Genomic DNA, 22,925 nt, shown 5'->3' on the forward strand with positions numbered 1-22,925 from the left:
CTGTCCCCTGTCACCTCATAAAATTTGAAGAATTTCTATGGTAGGTTAGTACTTTAAATTCAATTTTTATTAGAGCAAATCTAGGGTTTTAGGCAAAAAATATGTAATTTAAGGTTTTTATTTGAATTTTTATATTAAAAAATACAAAAAACATTAATTTTCGGATTTCATTTTGTTTTTAGGATTAGTATAGGTGTCCATGCTAAATTTGAGCCAATTTCAAGCTTATTTGTCTTTTATGGTAGTTAATTTTTCAAATTAAAAGCGAAATTCAGGCAAAAATCAAGCAAAATTCAACATTTTGGATGAATGCCACGTGGTTTTGTTGACTTTTGAGCTTTTTAAAATGCAAATCCGACTGCCACGATGTCAGCATGAGAAAAAACGCTCATGTTAAGCATGACCTGATCTGCTTCCGAGACGAAGGACAGAATTGTGAGACGGAGTATGGGTGAAGACCTTCCGGTCCGCTGCCAGAGTCCAGAGTTGTCCCATCTTGGCCCGGTTTGGCTTGGGCTACTGGGCCCGCTTAACATGGTGCGCCACCCTATTTTTAAACGTGGCATCACATAACAGTGCCGCCTTCATTTGTGGCTAGCAACAAAGGTCTGACCTTCTTCCGATTAGTAAAACGAAGGTGGGGAGGTCTCTCTCTCTCTCTCTGAGGATTAGGGCGGCTCCTTCAAAGCTAAGGTTTTCCTGATCGCTCCCTCGAGATGAAGATGGGGAGTAGTTCGTCGGAGTCAGGGGAGGCGATCGAGAGACTTTCCTCCTTCAATTTCGGATCCTTCAATCACGGAGAGTTTCAGAATCCCCATGGAGGAGGAGGAGGAGGAGGAGGAGGAGGAGGAGGAGATGCGACTGCTGATCGAAGGATCGCCTTCTCCCGCCACCCCTCCTTCCGACAATCCGATGATCCTCTACGGAAGGCTCTGCTCTCGAGGAGCTTCTCCGGCGTGATCAGGAATCCGAATGGTGACCTAGGCTTGGAGTTCCCGACGGAGAGCAGTTCCGGTAAGGAGGATCGAGCATTCTCGTCTGGAGCATCGATTATTTCAGTCCTGGGGGATTTTTTTGCCATGATCCGGTCGGGAAACCGGCCAATGAAGCGGCTAGCGCTAATGATCTTGTTGAACGTCGCTTACTCCACCACTGAATTGCTTGTCGGGCTCTTCACTAGCCGTGTAGGTGAGCCTGAATTTCTCACGAAACATGTCAAAATTAGAAAGGAATCTTATCATTCTTTGCAGAGAGTCCTTACATTATGATTTCACCGATAAAATTTGGTTTACTACACGTTTGAGTTCCCGATTATTGTCCTGTTGATTCTTCCGGGAGGATTAGTTTGACAGAATTTGCTTTTTTATGCTCTATTACTGTCTGACACGGTTTCCATGTGCTTTTCTTTCTTCTGGTATGTATTTCCCACCTTTTTTTGCTTGGAATTCTGGCATTGGTTACTTTGTCTTCACCTATTTTGTACAAATTTTGGTATTTAATGTTTTGTTAGTATTAGAATATTGTAAAACTGACTGGTTATGCTCACAGTGCACACTATCTATCACGGGAGATTCATATATATAATCTGGAGAAGTTGCCATAGCTGATGGCAGTGGTATATCCCCCTGTGTGGATTATTTGGATCAATAGCCGTTTTTGTGCTTGCCTACATATGTTACCGTGACACTTTGGATAACTTTGTCTTGCTCAATTCGGAGTATACAAAAGGCAGCTGACCACAACAATGCATTTCAACCTAACTCAAGGATTCCTAATCACCATAGGGTTTCTTCCTAGTGTTGTTAATTGTAGATGTTAGAATTAATGGCTATGTGGATGAGTGACATGCCTCAAGAAATGAAGCAATATGCATGCAAAATAACTTGGCCTGACTACCTGATTCCGAATGCCAACATTAATATTGGATGTTAATTCCCTGTTACATTTAACTAAAATATTTTTTCTTCACTTAAATTGGATATGTTGAGGGACAATATAATTGATGCATTAATACTGTAATAGTGTGTATTCTGAAGACAATCAAACATTTCTTTCCAGTTGTCTTATTATCCATTGTATGATAAGTCATGGTTTCTTCTCAACGGCATCGTGGTACATTACTTTCATAAATGACTATTTGATGAAGCGTAAGACAGCAATATAGGGGCAGTGCAAGGCCTCATTTATTTCCATACCTCAAAAATGGTGGTATGGGGGAGTCCTGTCCATTTCCATGGCTATTGTGTTTCCCAGGATCTTTACCAATATCAGTCTTTTAGAATGACATGCTTCAATGAAAATGTCTTTGTTGGTCCAGTAAATTTTTATTCTTTGAATGTGTAAGTGTGAGGACGAGTCTTCAGGAGATATGCTCTGTGCATGTAGTCTTTGGTGAACTGACTACCCTTGTATAACAGGAAAATTTGATTTTTTTTATGTGCAATAGAATGCCTTAAAGCTACTTTCATAGCTCAATCGATCATTGGCAGGATGCTACATTATTAACAAACACAGGTATAGTGCATTGCATTTGCATGGCATGTTGAAGCAAACAATTGAAAAGAGATCTCCAAGCTTCTTATTGATGTTTTGTGTTTGCTTTTGTTTCATGGTTATCACTAGTATTACCAATCTCATAAATTGTGCCTTGTCCAATATACCTTCATAGTTCCCTTATTATTGTTATTATTCTTTTTGTATTCAAGTGGCTTTGCGTTATTATTTTTTTTTAATTTCTTTGTCTCTACTGTTTAGTTATACACTGCCGGTCCCAAGCCCGGATAAAGGAGGAAGGTTGCGGTAGGCCAGTGACAACCAACATAAAAACTTAGTCACACCCTATGAATATGAGCCAATATGAGAATTTCGTTGGGGCGTTCCCTACTGAGCGACACATTGTACTCTATAGGCCCGGAGGCAGTGATAAATGGGCAAGGGTTGCTAGGTCGTCGCCCAGAAGCGACGCGTCACACCGGCGCCCGGGTGTGGTGTCAAATAGGCAAGGGTTCCCTCACTTTGTTGGACGGGTGGGGGTAAAGAAGATAGTTCAAGACCATAAAATTAGGTTAGCCACTTGGAACATAGGGTCTTTAACTGGTAAGTTGGTAGAGTTAGTAGATGTTATGCGTAGGAGAAAGATGGATATTTTATGTCTACAAGAGACCAAATGGGTAGGTGAGAAAGCAAAAGTGATAGAACCTTGGGGATATAAGATTTGATATACAGGAATAAATAGGAATAGGAATGAAGTAGGGATTGTTATTAGTCGTGAGTTTATAGATAATGTAGTTGAGGTCCGTAGGAAGGGTGATAGGATTTTACTTATTAAATTAGTATTAGGTACGGATATTATTAATATTATTAGTGTTTATTCACCTCAAGTAGGTTTAGATGATTCCATTAAGCGTTAATTTTGGGAAGATTTAGATAGTGTAGTACAAGGGATATCTTATGGAGAAAAGATTTTCATCGACGGTGACCTTAATGGACATGTAGGCATTAGTAGGGATGGATTTGAGAGTATCCATGGAAGCTATGGTATAGGAGAAAGAAACGAAAGTGGAGAAAGGATTTTAGATTTTGGTTTGTCCTATGATATGATCTTAGCAAACACTTGGTTTAGGAAGAGGAGTCTCACCTAGTAACATTTAAAAGTGGGGTTAATACGAGTCAAATAGATTTTTTCCTACTTAGAAAGAGAGATAAGGGTTGTTGTATCGATTGTAAGGTTATACCAGAAGAAAATGTCGCTACACAACATAGAGTCTTAATTTTAGATCTTAGAATTAGAAAATGCCGCAAAAGGGATAGACATAGGATAGATCCTATATTTAAGTGGTGGGCACTGAAAGGAGCTAAACAAGGAATGTTTGTAGAGCAGGTAGTTAAGGAAGCTGATTGGTGTCTCGAAGAGGATTCAGAATCAATGTGGAATAAGATAGCAGGTGACATGAGAAAGGTGACTAAGGAGGTATTGGGTGAGTCTAAAGGCGGTGCACCGCTAGGTAAGGATACATCATGGTGGAACGAGGATGTCAAATTAGCTATTAAGGTTAAAAGAGAGTGTTATAGAAATCTAAGAGTCATGATAATGAGAATTTGGAGAAGTATAGGATAACAAAGAAGGAAGCTAAAAAAGTAGTTCGAAACGTGATGGATGAGGTATATAAGGAGGTTTATGACAAGTTGGATACCAAAGAGGGCGAGAAGAATATTTATAGGCTTGCAAAGATGAGAGATGGAAAATCGAGGGATCTGGGTATGGTTAGATGTATTAAAGATGAAACACAAAGGGTTTTAGTCAAAGATGAGGAGATTAAGGGGAGATGAAAAAATTATTTTGATAAGCTATTTAATGGAAGTCATGCTCAGGATCTTGGAGACTTCTCCATTCCTTTTCATGAGATGAATCGTGATTTCATGCGCAAGATTCAAAAGAAAGAAATTGCAGAGGCTTTGAAGAAAATGAAATTAAGAAGGGCAGTTGGCCCAGATGGTATACCTATCTATCGAGACTTGAAAATGCTTGGGTGAGAAAATTTTAGAATGGTTGAAAAATCTTTTTAACAAGATTTGACGGACAAATAAGATGCCTAATGAGTGGAGGAAGAGTATTTTGGTGCCTCTATATAAGAATAAGGGTGATATACAAGATTGCACAAACTATCGTGGTATAAAACTCATGAGTCATACTATGAAACTTTGGGAGAGGGTGATTGAGTATAGGTTGAGGAAGGTTGTCATGATATCGGAGAATCAATTTGGTTTTATGCCTGAAAGATCAACTATAGAAGCTATACATTTTCTTAGACAACTTGTTGAGATATATATAGAGAGGAACAAAGATTTGCATATGGTTTTTATTGATTTGGAGAAGGTATACGATAGAGTACCTAATGATGTTCTCTGGTGGACAATGATGAAGAAAGATGTTTCTCTCAAGTACATTAGTATAATTAAAGATATGTACGAAGGAGTAGTAACCAATGTCCGCACTTGTGGAGGGGTGACAACCAATTTTCCTATAACGGTTGGGTTACATCAAGGATCTGCATTAAGCCCTTTCCTATTTGCTATAGTGATTGATGAACTTACGAGATCAATTCAAGCAAATGTGCCGTGGTGTATGTTGTTTGCTGATGATATTGTTTTGATTGATGAGTCTAGAGCTGGGGTTAATGCTAAGTTAGAATTATGGAGACAGTCATTGGAAGCAAGAGGTTTTAAGTTGAGTAAGAGTAAGACAAAATATATGGAATGTCAGTTTAGTAAGCAACGAAGTAGTGATGAGAGTGTAGTGAAGCTTGGTGAGCAAGAAATACCAGTGGATGACTGTTTCAAATATTTGAGATCTATCATTCAAAAGTATGGAGAAATTGATGGAGATGTAAATCATAGGATAAAGGTTGGGTGAATGAAATGGAAAAGTGCAACTGGAGTGTTGTGCGATCGTAGAATGCCATTGCGGGTGAAGGGAAAGTTTTATAGGACGACAATTAGGCCCGCTTTACTATATGGTATAGAATGTTGGGCTGCCAAGAGACATCATATTAAAAAAATGAGTGTAGCTGATATGCGTATGCTTAGATGGATGTGTGGAAACAATAAAAGATAAGATTCGAAACAAGGAGATACGTAAGAAGGTAGGCGTTGCATCCATTGAAAATAAGATGAGAGAGAATCGTTTACGATGGTTTGGACATATTCGGCGAAGGCCTAATGATACTCTAGTTAGAAGGATGGAGAAATGAGAAAATATATTAGTTAAAAGAGGTCGGTGTAGGCCTAAGAAGACTTGGATGGAGATGATAGGAAAGGATATGAATGCTTTGAACCTCATCGAGGACATGGCATTGGATAAAAATGATTGGAGGAGAAGGATTCATGTGGAAGACCCAGAATGATTTTTTTTTTGGTTCATATCGCCGACCCCAATTGTTTTGGGATGAAGGCGTAGTTGTTGTTGTTGTGTCTCTACCTCTTTCAAGCATTTCCCTGATATACGATATAACCATCTTCCATTGTTTTACTATCATTTGGTACCAGCTAGATAATGTTCTTTAGTCCAAATGATCATTCTCTTGCAAATTCAAATATTAGAACATGGACATTTCTGCTTCCTTATAGTAATTCCATTCATGGTTCTTCTTAATTTTCCTAGATCTGGACTTCCGTTACTTTCTTCTCCTTTTTCTAAGAGTTTGGAAATTTGTGGATTAATCAGGTAGTCCTCTGCGTTCTACATCAATATCATAAAATATAGGATTCCCAACTTTGTCAGTGGATTTTCTTAGGTCACTTGAGGATTCGATAGTGCCTGTTTTTACAAGATTATTGAACGGAGAATCGTGACTTTTGGTGGAGCATCAGATTTTCTACTGATTTTTCATTATTCTCCCTATTGTTAGTTCTATTTGGGGCAGATTATGTAATCTGTTGAGTCTCATCCGTGTGGCTGTTTTTGGTTCCCTAAAGCCTTTAGTTTAGGGCCTTTTTTATATTAGAAGGCTGTTAGAAGTATTTTGGGTGGCTTATCTGGAGTATTGAGGTGGATTTGATCGAGATTTAAGAGGCTTCTTACAGGTGGTAATTCCTTTTCTGTTATAAAGTGGTTATCAGGCCTATGTTTCTTTCTTTCAATCTCGTTTTGGGGTTGCTACCATTTCAGTTTGATATCAGAAGTGCGCTGACTGATTCGGTGTGTTTTTGTTAATTTGGGTCGTTCTTTTTGCGCTGGTATTTCTATTTCAGCAGACTTGATTAGTTTACCAGACTTTGGTTGTGTGCTTGGTTTGTTAAGTATATTTGCTGTGACTGTGTGCTGTACAGCCTTTCTATTGAAGTTTGGGGTGTCTTTCATGGATAAGGAGGTTTTTCAGTTGATTCCTGTTAAGTTGGATGGGTCCAACTACACTTATTGGGCTGAATATATGAAGACAGTTATTAAGGGTTTCAGTTATGGAGGGTGTTTGAATGAAACAAAAAGGAAGCCGAAAGATTATAATGAGGATTATGCAATTACCTTAGTGGGATAAAGAAAACTCAAAAGTGAAATCATGGATTTTGGGATCAGTAGAGCAAAATATTGCTCTAAACACAGTGACGTATGAGGATGCCATGAACAATTCAACTGGGCTCGTAGATATCAATTGGATCAAGATTTAAAGGCCTTAGGGGAGGATTTTATTAAAGTCTTTTCACCAAGTTTCAACAGTTGTATGATAGTCTTATGACTATGTTGGCTAATGTGAAGTTCACTAAGTGTAAAGGATGTGTGGAATGTAAGAGACTTAAAGCAGAAGCAAAAGATTAACAAGTGATTGATCTTCTGATGGCCTTGTGAACAGAGTTTGATAGCATATAAAGTGGTATCCATCACTCCACATTACCCACTCTAGTGCAAACACTTGCTAAGCTCAATGTTGAGGAGACTAAGAATAAGTCCAAGTAATTGGCTCATTGATGAGACAATACTTGTTGTGACCAGACAGTCAAGTAGTAGAGGAGGTACATTTGGGGGTCACAGGGGTGACATGTCGCTCCATTCAATGTCATTATTGCAAGGAAATGGGCCACATGATGAACACTTGTCTTGTTTTGAAGAAGAAGATGTAATGAGATATGCGGAAAAACAAAGAGTGCGATAAGCACTTACAACATCCACCAATGGACAAACAAAAGGGATAACACCCAAATCCACAAAGAGACAACACAACATAAAAATATAAATGTCTCTTATTGAAAGGAGAGAGAGCTCTCAAGAGTGAAAAATACAAGAGGGGTTCACCCCTATATATACACAAAAAAAGGAGAGGAGGGATGACCTTATGGCCTTAAAAGAAGAGCCACATAAGGGGCTCCCCATGGAGTCGTTGGGAGCCCCCAACGGTCACAAATGTGACCGTTGGGGCCCCCATCGACTCCATGGTGGGGCCCCTTATGTGAGTAAAAAAACAAAAAATAAAAAAAGGAAAAAAATAAGGTGCAAAAATAAATACAAAAGAAAAGGGAAGATAACAAGTACCCCTATCAGGTACTTGTGAAATGACTAAAATACCCCTATTGGGTATATTGGGTATTTTAGACAATATATATATATATATAGATTACATGTATTTTAACACCCTCTCTCAGACTTTACGGGGATATAACCGAAAGCTTGTTAAGGAGAAACAAAAAACGACGAGCGGCAAGGGGTTTAGTGAAGAAGTTCGCCAACTGGTACTCGGATGTGACGTAAGGTAGTGTTATGGTTCCTCTTAGGTATTCATCACGTACGTAATGACAGTCCATCTCGATGTGCTTAGTACGCTCATGGAAGGTGTGATTGCTTGCAATATAAATTGCGCTTTTGTTGTCACAACACATCTTCGAAGGAGTAGAGATGACAATGCCCATATCACTGAGGAGACTTCTTAGCCATACAAGTTCCATGGTTGTAGTAGCCATAGCACGATATTCCGCTTCCGTTGAGGACAAATATACTTTGTGTTGTTTCTTGCATCTCCAAGAAATCATAGTCACCTAAGAAAACACAAAAACCCGTAGTTGAGACTCTGTCATTGGAATTTCCTCCCCAATCAGCATCAGTATAAGCAATTAAATCAAGTGATGAAAAGGAGGAAAGAAAAACTCCCTTAGTTATGGTGTTTTTGATGTATCTGACGATCCTTAAGACTGCACTCATGTGCACGGTTGTAGGTGCATGTTGAAACTGACTGACAGAGTGAACGACATGAGCTATGTCTGGCCGAGTGATGGATAAGTAGGTTAGAGACCCAACAAGTTGACGGCAGAGAGTAGGATCCTCGAGAGGTGTTCCATCTTCCAATCTTAACTTTACATTGATGACTTCAAGGGTTTCTGTCTTCTTATCATCGGAGATACCAGATTTGGAACAAATGTCAACAACAAGTTTCATCTGAGAGAAAATGTACCCTCGAGGAGAGTACGCCACTTCAATTCCTAAAAAATATCTTAAGAAACCAAGGTCATACATGTCAAAATTTTCTTTTAAAACTTTCTTAATATCATTAATTCCTTGCTCATCACTTCCAATGATGATCATATCATCAACATAAAGTAGCAGAATAACTACTGAAGACCCTGCACTTTTCACAAACAAAGCAGTGTCAGTATAACATGAACGGAAATTCAAACTTGTCATTACATTACTAAATCTATCATGCCAAGCCTTTGGGGCTTGTTTCAAACCATATAATGCCTTTTTAAGTTTGAGAATTTTATTTTTACCAATACATACTCCTGGTGGAGGATCCATGTAAACCTCTTCATTTAATTCACCATTTAGGAATGCATTCTTAACATCTAGTTGATAGATAGGCTATTTTTTAACTGACGCAACGACGATAAGAGTCCTAACACTAGTCATCCTAGCGACGGGTGCGAAAGTTTCTTCATAGTCTATACGTATTCTTGAGTGTATCCTTTTGCTACTAATTTGGCTTTATAGTGTTCTAATGAACCATCACTTTTAGTTTTAATTTTGAAGACCCATCTACATCCAATCGATCTCTTTCCAGTGGGTAATGAAGTTATTTCCCAAGTTTTTGCCTTTTCAAGGGCACTAAGCTCTAAGTTCATGGCTTCAACCCATTGGGGAATGTTCTTGGCTTCATTATAATGTGAAGGTTCATGAAATGAGTGTAACGCAATTAGACACGCTCTATACTTTGGAGTTAGAGACTCATAGGAAACAAACCTATTAGGAGGATTGGAGATTCGGCCAGATCTCCTTAAAGAGGTTTCTTCTATGTTGGACCCTTGAGAGTATTTTTCTAAGGCGCTCATTTGAGCTTGTTGACCACGCCTAACATAGGTTTGGATTGGTCTATCACTTTCATTTTCAACATTGTTAAGAGGAATATCCTCTAGGTCATTCAACGACTCATTAGAGATTTCCTATTCTTGAGGAGTCTCATCTTCTTGGGAGAGAAGATCAAATAAGAAAGAATATTCACTTTCGTCAATATCTTTAGTTTTCATAAAACCATTTTCATTTTTCAAAAAGGTTACATCTTTGGATACATAGAGTTTGTTATTTTTCAAGTCAAAACATCTAAAACCCTTTTGATTTTCTCTATATCCCAGGAAAACACATTTAATAGCTTTAGGAGATAATTTGTCTCTTTTATGTGTAAGGACAAAACATTTACACCCAAAAATTCTTAATCTATTGAAATAAGGTGTTCTTTCAAATAGTTTTTCATATGAAGATGTATTTTGTAAGGATGAAGATATCATTTTATTTATCAAGTAAGTTGAGGTTAAGGCGACTTCGGCCCAAAAACTCTTTGGAATTTCCTTGGAAATAAGGAGTGTCCTAGTGGTTTCCATGATGTGTCTATGCTTTCTTTCGGCTAAACCATTTTGTTGAGGAGTCCTAGAACACGATCTTTGATGACAAATTCTATTTATTTCTAAGTAATTTTGAAATTCATTTGATAGATATTCTCCACCTGAATCGGATCTAAGAGTAGAGATATTACTTGAAAATTGATTTTTGACTATCATATGAAATTTCTTTAAGTGGAAGAGACATCTTAGATGGAGTAGTACAAGAGACATCTTATGGAGATGGAGTAGTACAAGAGACATCTTATGGAGAAAAGCTTTTCATCGGCGGTGACCTTAATGGACATGTAGGCATTAGTAGGGATGGATTTGAGAATATCCATGGAGGCTATGGTATAGGAGAAAGAAATGAAAGTGGAGAAAGGATTTTAGATTTTTGTTTGTCCTATGATATGATCTTAGCAAACACTTCTAGGCCAGTCCTGATATTTTTTCATTTGATTCTAAGCAGACAACTTAAGTTAAAGATTTTTATGCTTCTCCTTTTCCTCCTTTGCCTTCACCTTCCCCTTCCCCTCAGGTACGTAGCAATTCTTGTGTTTTTGTCTCACCAACTTGTTTTGTATCCTATGAATCCTTTTTTCCAAAACATCGTGCATATTTAGCATTAATTCATTCATATGTTGAGCCTAACTCCTATGCAAAAGTTGCTTCCAAGGAAGAATAACAACGAATAATGGCTAAAGAGCTCAATGCTTTGGAGATAATGCAAACATAGGACCTAGTAAAGTTTCTTGCCGGAGAGAATGTGGTAGGTTGTAAATGGATTTATAAGATAAAAACTAAGGCATATGGCTCCATGAAAGATATAAAACCAGATTAGTTGCTAAAGGGTATAGTCAGCAGTTTGTAATTGATTATGCTGAGACTTTCGCTCTAATTGCCCACATGACTACCATAAGGACTCTTCTAGCTGATGCTGCCATAAGGCAGTGGAATATGTGATAGTTACATGTAAAAAATGTCTTCTTAAATGGGGACTTGGATAAAGAAGTATGTGTGAAACTTCCACAAGGGTATTCAGATCTTGAAGGCAAAGTTTGCAAATTAAAAAGAACATTGTATAACCTCAAACAAGCTCCACGAGCATGGTTTGAGAAATTTTGTTCAGTTGTGAAAGCATTGGGATTTGAGCAAATCTATCATGATCCAACTCTATTTGTCTCATCCTTAGATCAAGGGAAGTGCATACTTCTTCTGTACAAGGATGACATGATCATCAGGGATGAAAATCTTTTGAAAATTGAGGATACAAAGAGGAAGCTAGCTAGTATTTTAAAATGAAAGACTTGGGATACTTGGAGTATTTTCTCAGGCTTGAAGTGTCATACTCAAAAAGAAGATTATACTTGTCCCAACATAAGTATGCTACTGGCTTTGTAGTAAAAGCTAGATTGGCAAACGACTCCAAACATGCAGAGTCCCCAATGGAGCCAAATATGAGGTTAAGGTCTACTGATGGAGAAGAGTTGGATGTTCCAATTATTTTTAGGTAGTTAGTTGCAGAGTTACCAGAAACACCTAGGTAAGTGGGGAAGCGCGAAACATTGCACTTCCGAAATGCGCGGGGAAGCGCGCTTCACTTTTATGGGAAACACGTTTCCCTTTTTTGGGAAGCACGCTTCCCATCACGCTTCTCCCATTTTTTCCATTTTTTTTTGTATTTTTTTGTATTTTTTTCTCTTTTTTCACTTCCCCCTCGCTTCCTAGGTCGCTTCCGGTTTGCTTCCATTTCGCTTCTGAGACGATTCCTGATTCGCTCCTAAGTCGTCCACGCTTCCCGCTTCTTAAAATTTTGAAAGTGCCTCGCTTCCGCTTCCCGTATCGCTTCTCGCTCCCGCTTCCTGAACTGTCCACCATGGTTAGTTAAGACTTAAGAGTTTGATATACTTAACTATTTCTAGACTAGATATTGCCTATGAAGTTCATGCAGTGAGTCAATTCATGAGAGGATCATTCGCTATGCGAGGGATACTATGCACTTTGGTGTATTCTTTTCCTCATTGTCTTCCATGGAGCTTAAAGCATATTGTGATGATGATTTTGGAAGATCTACACATGATAGACTATAAACCATTGGATTTTGCATTTTTCTTGAAAGCTATTTGATATCATGGGAGAGAAAAACGCAACAGAGGGTTGCACTTTCCAATATGGAAGCAGAATATAGTGCTATGACTCGAGTCACAACAGAAATAATCTAGATTAGATGGTTGTTGAAAGAATTTGGAATACTTGTGGATGGAAGAACCTCTTTATATTGTGATAATATGAGTGCCATTTATATAGCTAATAATCCTGAATTTCATGAGCGAATAAAGCATATAGATATCGATTGTCACTTTACAAGAAGAGCATATAAAGATGAAACTATCTCACTAGAGCACATGTGCTCCGAAGAACAAATTGCAGATATATTTACAAAGAATCTTGCTCCCTCTCATTTCAAGACATTTCTCTCCAAACTTGGGATGATTCCTCTTACATCATCTCAGGTTTGAGGAGTGTCGAGAAATGTGGAACCGTGTATTACTAAGTAATTGTGCTGCCTCTTTTGTCCATTACAATATTTATAAGGGTCATTTATGTACATGTAAGGTTTTTGTTGTAGCAGTCAAAGAGTTAAATAGTCTCTTGTGTCCAAGTTTGATTATGTAGTTATAAATAAGGGTCAACCCTATATAGTGTTTTAACCATAGTCACAAATTTGGTGATATTTTCAAAATTTCACAATATTATCACTGTATTTTCAGCAAATGATATTATAGGTAAAATATCATGAATATTTTGAAAATATCACCAATTTGATAATATCACGATATTATCACGAGAATATCATGATATTATCAATTATTGTTACTGTTTTTATTTTTTTTCTATATCTTAAATGTGCTTTCTTCTTTATTTTGCATTTTTTTACTTATTTCTTTCATTACATATGTATTTTATTATCTAAACATGATATTTTCTTACTTATTTTTGTTATTTATATATATCTTTTATTTTTTTAAGCCCCAAGATTTTACCGAGATTTTTCCAAGTTTTATCACCAAACCTATAATATCGCGAGAAATGGCCGATACCGATATTTGTGACTGGTTTTAACCTATTCTTTCTTCGTAATGAAGTTTTCTCCTTACCCCTTCATTGTGTTCTTTCTTGCTCCCACTGAGTTTGCTTCGATACGAGAAGTAGCTGATAATCAAACTTATTGTCTGCCCCCATCCTGTCAGACGCTGTGTCCCATCACATGTCAAATACAATCGATGGTTTTTGGCCTTCTCATGGTTATATGTTATTTTTCATGATCTTATCTATTTCTTTTAACTATATTCATGTGTGCATCTCTTTTTTATTGCTTATAATGCTATTTCTTTCTTGCAGGTCTTGTTTCAGATGCTTTTCATCTCACTTTTGGCGGTAGTCTTTTAACGTTTTCCTTGTTTTCCATGGCTGCTGCAAGAAAAAAGGCTAATAACAGTTATACCTATGGGTAAGATTTGAACCTCATGTGCTGTTTTTTTCATTTTAAAGGTGGAATTGAAATAGTTGGTCTGTGAGCTCATGGTTGATTTCATAAGCATACCATAATATGAGGAGGAAACTATTTTTTCTATATTATGTGCCATGTCAATATAGTAGTTATTATATTGTGTGATGTATTTTTTATTATGTGCCATGTCAGTATGGTAGCTATTGGTTTGTGTGATTAAGCTAGGAAAATGCTTTAAGGCAGTTTGCATGTAGAAAAGGAGTTTCATTTGTTCTAAATCATTCTTCTGTATGGTGGATTTATTACCTTCCATCATCAACTGAGGGTCCTCTGGCTCCTAGGACTTGGAAAATTTATAATGTGTTGCAATTTTAGACTTATATAATGTTCATAAGTCCGTTTAATGGAAGCTCAGTCATATTTTAACTAGTGATTAAAATTCAATTTTTTGTTTATCAGCTTAAAGGAAAGCAAGGAAAATGTGAATGGGAAAATAACATGGAAATAACAAGAAGAAAATGCTGTAAATTGCAGAACTTGAAGTATGTTAAAATAAGTTTATTAATTAGAACCATATGCTTTTTCTTTTGGTTTTGGGTAGAATACTTGCAAGTTGAGAAATGTGTTATAGATGGAAATTTCAACAGAATTTTTGGTTAATGTGATTGAAATTAAAAGATCAACATGTGGTTAACAGATAATCTGAAATTTCTTTGTAACAATCTGCTGGGTAAATCTCTTTGGCTTTTCAGGTACAAAAGGCTAGAAGTTCTGTCTGCTTTTACCAATGCCGTAAGTGCTTCCCATGATATCCTCTTTTCTTGTAATTATGCTGATCATTTTTTCATTTCTTATTTATAAATTGATGCAATACACCGACTGTTCTTTCCACGTCAGTCATTAACTATGGTACTTCAATCAGTATCCAGTGGGAATATGTTATCCTGTGCCTTGTCTGATATGCTTCTTTTGACCTTACTATGTCTATAAGTTGAAGATTAGACCTGAGATGGACCCAAATGGGTCTAGACCCATATCTGGAATTGAGGTGCTGGTACAGGGTTCTAGTCAGAGGGGAACCTGGCCTAGCTCAGACATGATACAATCACGGTCTGGGTACAAATAGCAATAAATGGACCACCTATGTTATTTTTTATATGTAAAATATTGGATCTTAAACAGATATCATGTTGGATCTCTTGTCTGGTTTATAAACTTTGAAATCAGACGTAGATTCATCCACTACTTGGGTCTTGTGGGTCCCTCTGATGAGCTGTCCAACCCCTTGCATTAAATCAGGTCCTATTGGATCTGGTCCAGGTCATTATGGGGTTATGCTCAGCCTGTTGACAGTCCTACTGGCGACTAACAGCCATTTGTTCTGCTTACTTGCAAGTACCGACTTCATCTAAAACTTCCTCGGATACTTGCATTACTTTATTTTTTAATATGTCAGTATTTTTAGGCTTAAGCCCCAAGGGCTCCACACACCTGGGTAGGTGGATCACTTAAAGCATCCAAGTTGAAGGATGTCACACGTTCGATATGTGAGATGTGTGCCCTTTCCAGCAAGGACAAAGCTGGACGTACTGGGGGGGGGGGGAGCAGTGGACCTCAGGGGTTTTATCGGTGTGATCTGTACTTGGGCCAGATTGGTTCACATCCATCCTGGTTGTGGACAGTCAAATCTGTGTTTCCCTTTGGCTTGGCAGCTATGTTACACAGATACTCCATTTTGTCTTCCGTTCCATATCCCCTTATGTGTTTGCCATATTGAAAATTTCATAAAAATGGCCTTATCCCTGTATCTACAACTGTATCCTGTGACATAGCTTTGGAAAAAAGAAAAACATTTGTTCGCTTACTTTTGACCTACCTGAATCCATTCTGTCATGTGACCGGACGGATGTTGCCCTTGGGAAAATTGAAAATATTGGTGAGTGGTGTCCCTTTTGGATTCTTTTTTAGGCCAGGCCAAGGGAAAACTCCCTCATCACTGGCCACACATTTGGAAGCCTCCAGTTGGTAAAACCCTTGAGGGGACTCCCCTGCCTACTGGTGATTACACTCAGCTTCGGCCTTGTGGTAGGGCATGTTCCCTGTGGGTTTCGAACTCGTGACATCCTGTCAAGTTGGTGGCTTTCACAAATCACCCCTACCAGATGAGTAGAGCCCTTGTGGTTATTCTTACAAATTGTTTTCCAATTTGATACATTAATTTTAGATGCTTGTCCTTTTTCTATTATGAACGATATGATTGTTGCATTTGTAGACAGCTATTCCTATTGTTTATGTCATTTTCCCTTGCCGTGGAAGCACTTCATGCATTTATACAAGATGAATCAGAACACAAGTAAGTTGTGGATTCATTTTTTGTCCTTCTTTCAATAGCCATCTAATAAGTTATTTATTTTTCACATTAGATAGGATCATAGGAATATCCTTTGAGCCTTCTTATGAATTTCTTTTTTTCCAGGCATTACTTGATTTTATCAGCAGTGACAAATCTATTGGTCAACATATTGGGTGTGTGGTTCTTTAGAAGTTATGCACGTGTCAATATTGGTAATTTCTGTACTGAGCTTATCAGATTATTTCTTTTGTTATTGGTCTTCATTGATGAATGACGGTTCAAATTTCCACTAAATGGGGTGTCTCGATAACCATAAGTCTGATGAATATGAAAAATCTATACTGAAAAATCTATGTTCTTTACAAAGCGGAATAGTTGCATGTTTTAAATTGATCTAGTTTCATCCTTAATTTGTCAGTAAGTCTATATCATTCTTCTAATAGACTCTCTTTCCTATAGTGATAGTATATTGATATGGTTTCAATCAGGGTTGTAAGTATCGTATAGTATCGTAAAAAATCATAATTTTTAATAAAAAAGTTCAAAAAATTAAAAAAATCATGAAAAAAACTAGCAAAAATTCTAAAAAAAATCATAACACATGAAACAATGATGAATTAAACTCACATATTAAGCATATATGCAGTGTTATTAAAAGCGCGCCTCAAGGCGCAAAAAGCGCGCCTCGCCTCAAGGCGAGGGCCTTTGTGCCTTGAGGCGCAAGCATAAAGCGCAAATGCCCCAAGACGATGCGTCTACGCCTCAGATTTTTAATAACAGTGCCCGATAAATCAAGAATTCCGGCAAGTTTGATCGCCTACCCAAAGTCGGTGATCTTCGACAAGTCTGCGACGAGATACATTGTTATGTAAGAGTATCAGACTGCTGATGGGAAGACTACCCATTTGTATATAAATGGCAATCGTTTAGAGGATCCAGTGCAGGAACAATGGGGAGGAGGAGAGCCAGTCCACGGTTGTCATCTCCGGCTGCCGCGACGATGTCGGCGATTCTGTCGGCCGTGGAGGCGGCGTCGCCGAAGGCGAGCGACGAGAGGAGGGAGGTGGCAATTGCTGCACCTGTTGCTGTTTTCAAGCTGGTGGAGCTGGTTAAGGACTTGGAGAGGCTTTGGAGGGAGAGAGTTAGCCGGCGACGACAATGGGGCTGGGAACCTAAGCTCTACTCGGGCCAGTTCAGACCGGCAACTGCAGCTGGGCTCGTCCAGAAGACCTTTCGGAGAGGGAGGTATGGTGGAAGGGCGGAGAAGGCACCCGAGTTCGGGGGCCTCTGGCCAGCCCCCTTCTGCCTGATCGGTGGCATCAACAGGTTTGCTGCTGCTGGCGCCGCCGGGGGGGGGGGGGAGGGGACAGAGAAGAAAACAAAAGATGAAAAGGAAAAGATGGGGACTCACCGGAGTCCGACGGGTGGCGATGCACGAAGGAGAGGCGGTGAGGAAGAACCCCGGTAAGGGGTTTTCTAGAAAAAAATTGGGGGGTCCGGTGGGTGCTGGATCCGGGTTGGGTTAAAGAACCCCAAGTTTGAGAGAGAGAGAGAGAGAGAGAGAGAGAGAGAGAGAGAGAGAGAGAGAGAGAGAGAGAGAGAGAGATTTCTGGTATTACTGACAAGATATATGACCAAAATTGTTTAATTTACATCCTTAACATACTCATCGCTCGTTAGGTAGCTCCCCAAGGCCAAGGAATCAGACCCCGTGCCAATTCACGTTATACATTTCTAGTTAAAGGAGGGCCTTAAATAACATAGGCAATCAAAGCTTTCCCTGTGCCACAGGATTTGCTCATGAGACCTATGTCCAAAATTTCTTCACCTTAGCCTCTGCCAGTTTGCTCCCTAAGGTGTGAAAATGTCTCATTTGATCATGTCATGTTACATAAGTTGAAGCCAAGGGTTTTACATGTAGATATGGAAACATATCGGATTTGCTCCATATCCAATTTAAGTGTATATTTGGTAGAAAGTTTTGATCCAGTTCTAAAGAGAATCTGATAATGTAAGTTCAAATCTGATCTACATATATTCATATCTCCATGTCTGGTAATAATTTGTCAGATTGGATTATGGATCCAACTTTGCACCATATCCATTTGAACCCCTAGAATCATTGGTCAAGCACTTGTGGATCGGACTTGAGCAGCACTCAACTTGGAATGACTATTAACCAGATCCAACTACCGATTGGAACATACATATCTGGGGCCTTGGGGAGCCCAATGTTGTTGGTCGATATGTATTGTATCTGCAGAAAATCGCTATGCATCACCCTGAATCAGCTATTTTTAATAAATATAAAAAATATGAAAATTCAAAATTTTCATATTTTAAATATTATTTTAATAGTTTTAACACATGTCATGTTCTGTTTGACGCATAATATTTTTTATTATCTTTTGGCTGATACAAAATGACTCCCGAGATTTTGCCGTTTTTAACTTTTGTCACTATGCATTGGGGGAGCCAAAATGGATACTGGCTTCTATTTTTGGGGTTCTTTAAAGGAATGAAGTGCTGGTACAGGAAAGATGCATCATGTTTTTCATGCATATTATTTAGTCACCAGTGAAATTATTGATTTTACGATGGTTGTTGCTTTATCAATAAAGCAATTTTTATTTATTTATAATTTTAAATATTTTTTATAGTTTTTTTTTTAATTTAAAAAAAAAATTGAGGCTTACGCTTTACGCCTCGCCTCAGATTTTGGTGGAGCGCCTCGCTACGCCTCAACGCTTTTCATAGCACTGCATATATGTCTCTACGAGCTGTATAAGACATCATCAAACATCAACTATCTCACAAGAAAAATGCAAAACATTAAATATCTTTCAATTAAGAACATGCCACAAGACATACTTTCATATTAAATAAACAAAAATCGCAATAGTTGCACTTTATTTTTAATCGGTTTTCACTCATTACTTGAGTGCCCTATTATCATGTCGGATCATCTGATGTCATTTTTGTTGGCATAATGTGAAGCCTGTTTTCTACCTTGATATAAATCTCTAATTTTCGCGGATTCAACTTCGCGGTAAGTTGGTGGGGGTGGCAGAGAGCGCCCGAGGCAGAATTTTTTTGGAGGGTAGCTTTGTAGTTTTATTCATAATATTTTTTTACCTTAACCCATTTTCTTGAGTGGAAAATAGTGAAGATGTACTTTTACTTTAACAAACTGTAAAAGCCCTCTCCCTTGCACACGGATCGGCCCCCAAATCACTCTTATAAGTCCTAGGGTGCGTGGATACCTCGTTAATGACTTTTACATAAATGAGGGAGTCGGCCTTCAAGAAGTCCTTAAAACCCAAAACTGAAAAATTACAATTCGGCCATTTTTTAAGTGCGTCGACCCTGTATTGTATGATACACCCCGTATCGTATGATACAAATCTGTATCGTATCGATATTCCTCATAGTGACGATATGTATCATATGATACAGTATGATACATACAACTTTGGTTTCAATCATTATAAAAAAGGGAATTACATATAGGCATTTAAAAATTTTCAGATATCTTTTCAACAAATTTTTCATATGACTGCCTATCACTTCACTCTATTTGACTTTTTAAAATGACACCACTAGACTTGATAAATTATGCTGTATTCCACAAGTTTGTGGTTTTCCTATTTTGCTACTTTCATTGTTTAGGTATATAAAAAGTTAAACTGGATGCAAAATCCTTTTGTTGCAACTTGTTCAATCTATGAAAGTTTGAAGACACTAAACCTCATGTTGGCAGTATTCTGCATCATTGGCAGTTTATTTAAACCGTATGCCTTGTTGTTTTTATACCTGGTTTTGACTGGATATGTTGCCAAAGCATAATATGTGAAACCTGATGTATGCTATTTCAGCACCTATGTCACATGGGTGCGGGTACAGGTGTGGGGGTGCGGCACTTTCAAAAAACTTGGGTGCAGGGGTGCGGCAAATATATATATATATATATATATATATATATATATATATATAAAGTCCAAAAGTTGGACATAAATGACCCTGGGTGTGTTGACTGCATCCAGGGTCAGGTTGACCGCATCAGGTGCGGGTGCGGCACCTAGTTGAAGAGTTCCTGTGACATAGTTCAGCACTCTTCTGAAGTCTCATATCCAATATATAATCCTCTCTGTTGTGACATTTGTGTCAGTATTTTCTCTGATTATATATGTGATTTTGTGCTCTGATATACAAATTTTTACTGAGATTTCTACTGTTTTCAGTCTACAGGAGACCTGAGGATATGAACTACCACTCTGTCTGCTTACATGTCCTTGCAGATTCTATCCGAAGGTGAGGATGTAAAATGCTTTCCCTGTTAAAGCATGTGTCTTTCAGTTTACTTACGTCTCTAACTATGTTTATCATTTGTTAAATTCAGTGCAGGCCTGATCCTTGCATCCTGGTTTTTGGCACTCGGGTATTTTCCAGATGAACTTACAGGATATTCAACTGGCAATTTGGGCTGCATGAAGGATATCTAATCACTTCTAATTTTTGAAAATGTTTTCTGTTGGCAGAGTAAAGAATGCTGAGGTTTTGTGCCTTGGGCTGGTTTCAGTTGCAGTTTTCATGGTCACAATACCACTTTTTAAAGCGTCTGGTGGCATTTTACTGCAAATGGCACCATGTAGCATACCGCCATCTGCTTTCAGTAAATGCTGGAGACAGGTTGATAGCCTCAACTTTTGTTTTTTGGCTTTTTCACTTTTTATTATTTGTTTTAATCTTTGCCACCCTCATGATGCATTTACTGTAGCTTATATACTATGATTAACAACAGCATGTTGCTCTCACAAACCATCAACTAAGAGCACTGATAGAGCCTCAAATGTGGCCCGAACAGCATGTTATTGCAATTTTATGCTGATTGGTGTTTGAAATTCTCGAACTGCACCATGGTTTTAAATTTGCTTAGTCCCTAATTTCCTAGATCTCCAGGGTACATGTGTTGTTGGTATGGGAACTACCGCCAGTTAGGAGTGAAAATGAGTTGGATCTGATCTGCGTTTAGATTCAACTTGGACCTCCACTCAGTACCTCAAGAGTTGGGTCTGGTCTGGCATCAGCCGTGTTCCAGCACTCTGATCCAAGCTCTCTACTTTCCATTCACTAAAGCTAGTCCCTTGTTTCCTAGGTGGTTGAGTCTACTAGTTTTTCCTGTTACCTGGGTATGGGTACAGATAAGGAGGGTACAACATAGCAGTTTCAAAAAATGTGGGTATGGGGACACAGCTATATATATATATACATATATATAATCACATAAATACAAAATAAATTCAAAATAAACTTAATATATATGCTATATCTAAAATATATATTATATACTGAAAATATAATTATAAATTATAAATTAAATACAAACTTGTATGTATGGAGGGTAAAATGGCGTCTCCGGGTGTCTACATCGGGGTACACGTGTCAATGCGGGTACGGAGGGAAAATTGGAGTGTCCGAGTACCATAGAGTTTTTCACTTGGTTTTTGTCTTCATAAGAGTGCTGCTGTGGTGTTGCCCAGTTGGTTAAGGAAAGGTGTCAGGATGTTCGGAGACCCTGGACTTAATGAGTTCAACTCTTCCTGGGTTCAAACCTGCAACAGGTTACAGAGCAGCATTGGGCTGGTTTACTCTCTGGGGTCTTCCACTATAGACTGGGGCCAACTAGGGCTCAATCATGGTGGGTTCCTCGTCACAAGGAAAGAAAAAAAAAAGAAAGAATGCTACCTCAGCTCATTTCATAGCGAAACAAAGATTAGTGTCTGGGCTTTAGGCCCAGCATGCTGTTTTGAAACTGATGTTGGTCATCAGTCTATGTCCACTGCTTAATATCTTTCTTCATTTTGCAAGATAACTGCCCTTGGGGATGTTTCGGAAGTTTCACAGGCTCGATTTTGGGAGCTGGTGCCTGGTTACGTTGTGGGATCATTGTCCATTCAGGTAAAATCTTGGTAAACTTTAAATTGCTGAATCGGATGGAGCGATCAGTTTCAATGCTTAACCCAGAACTTAACCGTTTGTGGCAGGTGAAGAGAGAGATAGCAGATACTCGGCCAATACTCCAGTATGTCCATAGTTTGTATCACGACATAGGAATACATGATTTGACCGTGCAAACAAAATATGTGTAATTTATTCAGTGTTGCTTGTACTGGGAGACATTCCCATAACAGATAGGCTTCCAGATTTTATTTATGAATGACAAGGGAAAATCTTATTTTCTTGGAAAGCATCTGTTGTTTCACTTTGCGCTGTTCACTTGCCTTGGGTGCCATGGGGTTGGACTCACTTGTGGAAGGGCATAGCAACTACCAACTTTCAGTATCAAAGAAAAAACTACCAAGTTCATCTCCATGGTTCTAATTTTTTGTTCTTTTGTGGCAGGAGCAGTTAGTGCAGGTCATCTTGTGCTGGGAGGTTGCAAGTTCGAATCCCTATGGTATAGTTGTAGAACTGGTAGGGGTCTGCCTAACCCCATCTTTCTCTGTCGAAAAAGAACAGAAAAAAAACCTTGTCTCAGCATGGGGGAGGCCCAAACTTTTGAAACTTCTTTAGCCCTCACCTGATATGATCAATTACGCGTTTATTGTTGGTAAGCATCACTATGGATATGTCTTCGATCAATTGGCTTAGAAACTTAAGAAGTCAATAAGTCTGCTTCTAAGGATCCAGTATGATCACACAATT

The 22,925-nt window shown here is 38.4% G+C and overlaps 1 protein-coding gene across 2 annotated transcripts; it reads left to right on the forward strand.

Annotated features, from left to right (window-relative positions):
* The first annotated feature begins 647 nt into the window (after nucleotides 1-647).
* On the forward strand, nucleotides 648-22,467 carry LOC149823396 (Cation efflux family protein). 2 transcript variants are annotated; one of them, XR_016434755.1, is made up of 10 exons: nucleotides 648-1,188; nucleotides 13,759-13,867; nucleotides 14,620-14,659; nucleotides 16,144-16,220; nucleotides 16,344-16,432; nucleotides 20,462-20,531; nucleotides 20,625-20,658; nucleotides 20,759-20,909; nucleotides 22,089-22,178; nucleotides 22,265-22,467. XR_016434755.1 is itself a non-coding variant. In XM_090018807.1 (10 exons), the coding sequence occupies exons 1-10, from the start codon at nucleotides 717-719 to the stop codon at nucleotides 22,367-22,369; spliced, it is 1,242 nt and encodes a 413-aa protein (XP_089874933.1). In that variant the 5' UTR covers nucleotides 648-716; the 3' UTR covers nucleotides 22,370-22,467. The 2 variants fall into 2 exon arrangements, 1 of the variants encoding a protein (XP_089874933.1); XM_090018807.1 differs by having other exon boundaries at nucleotides 20,620-20,658.
* The last annotated feature ends 458 nt before the right edge of the window (nucleotides 22,468-22,925 follow it).

Source organism: Nuphar pumila, chromosome 10 (assembly GCF_984573655.1).
Source record: "Nuphar pumila chromosome 10, dmNupPumi1.hap1.1, whole genome shotgun sequence".
NCBI classification, from domain to species: domain Eukaryota; kingdom Viridiplantae; phylum Streptophyta; class Magnoliopsida; order Nymphaeales; family Nymphaeaceae; genus Nuphar; species Nuphar pumila.

Excerpts from the sequence above, each read along its gene's own strand:
- LOC149823396 (XM_090018807.1), top strand. The coding sequence starts at position 717 with ATGAAGATGGGGAGTAGTTCGTCGGAGTCAGGGGAGGCGATCGAGAGA. Across the intron at positions 13,868-14,619 it reads AATAACAGTTATACCTATGG|GTACAAAAGGCTAGAAGTTC; the intron begins GTAAGATTTGAA and ends TTGGCTTTTCAG. Across the intron at positions 20,910-22,088 it reads TCAGTAAATGCTGGAGACAG|ATAACTGCCCTTGGGGATGT; the intron begins GTTGATAGCCTC and ends TCATTTTGCAAG.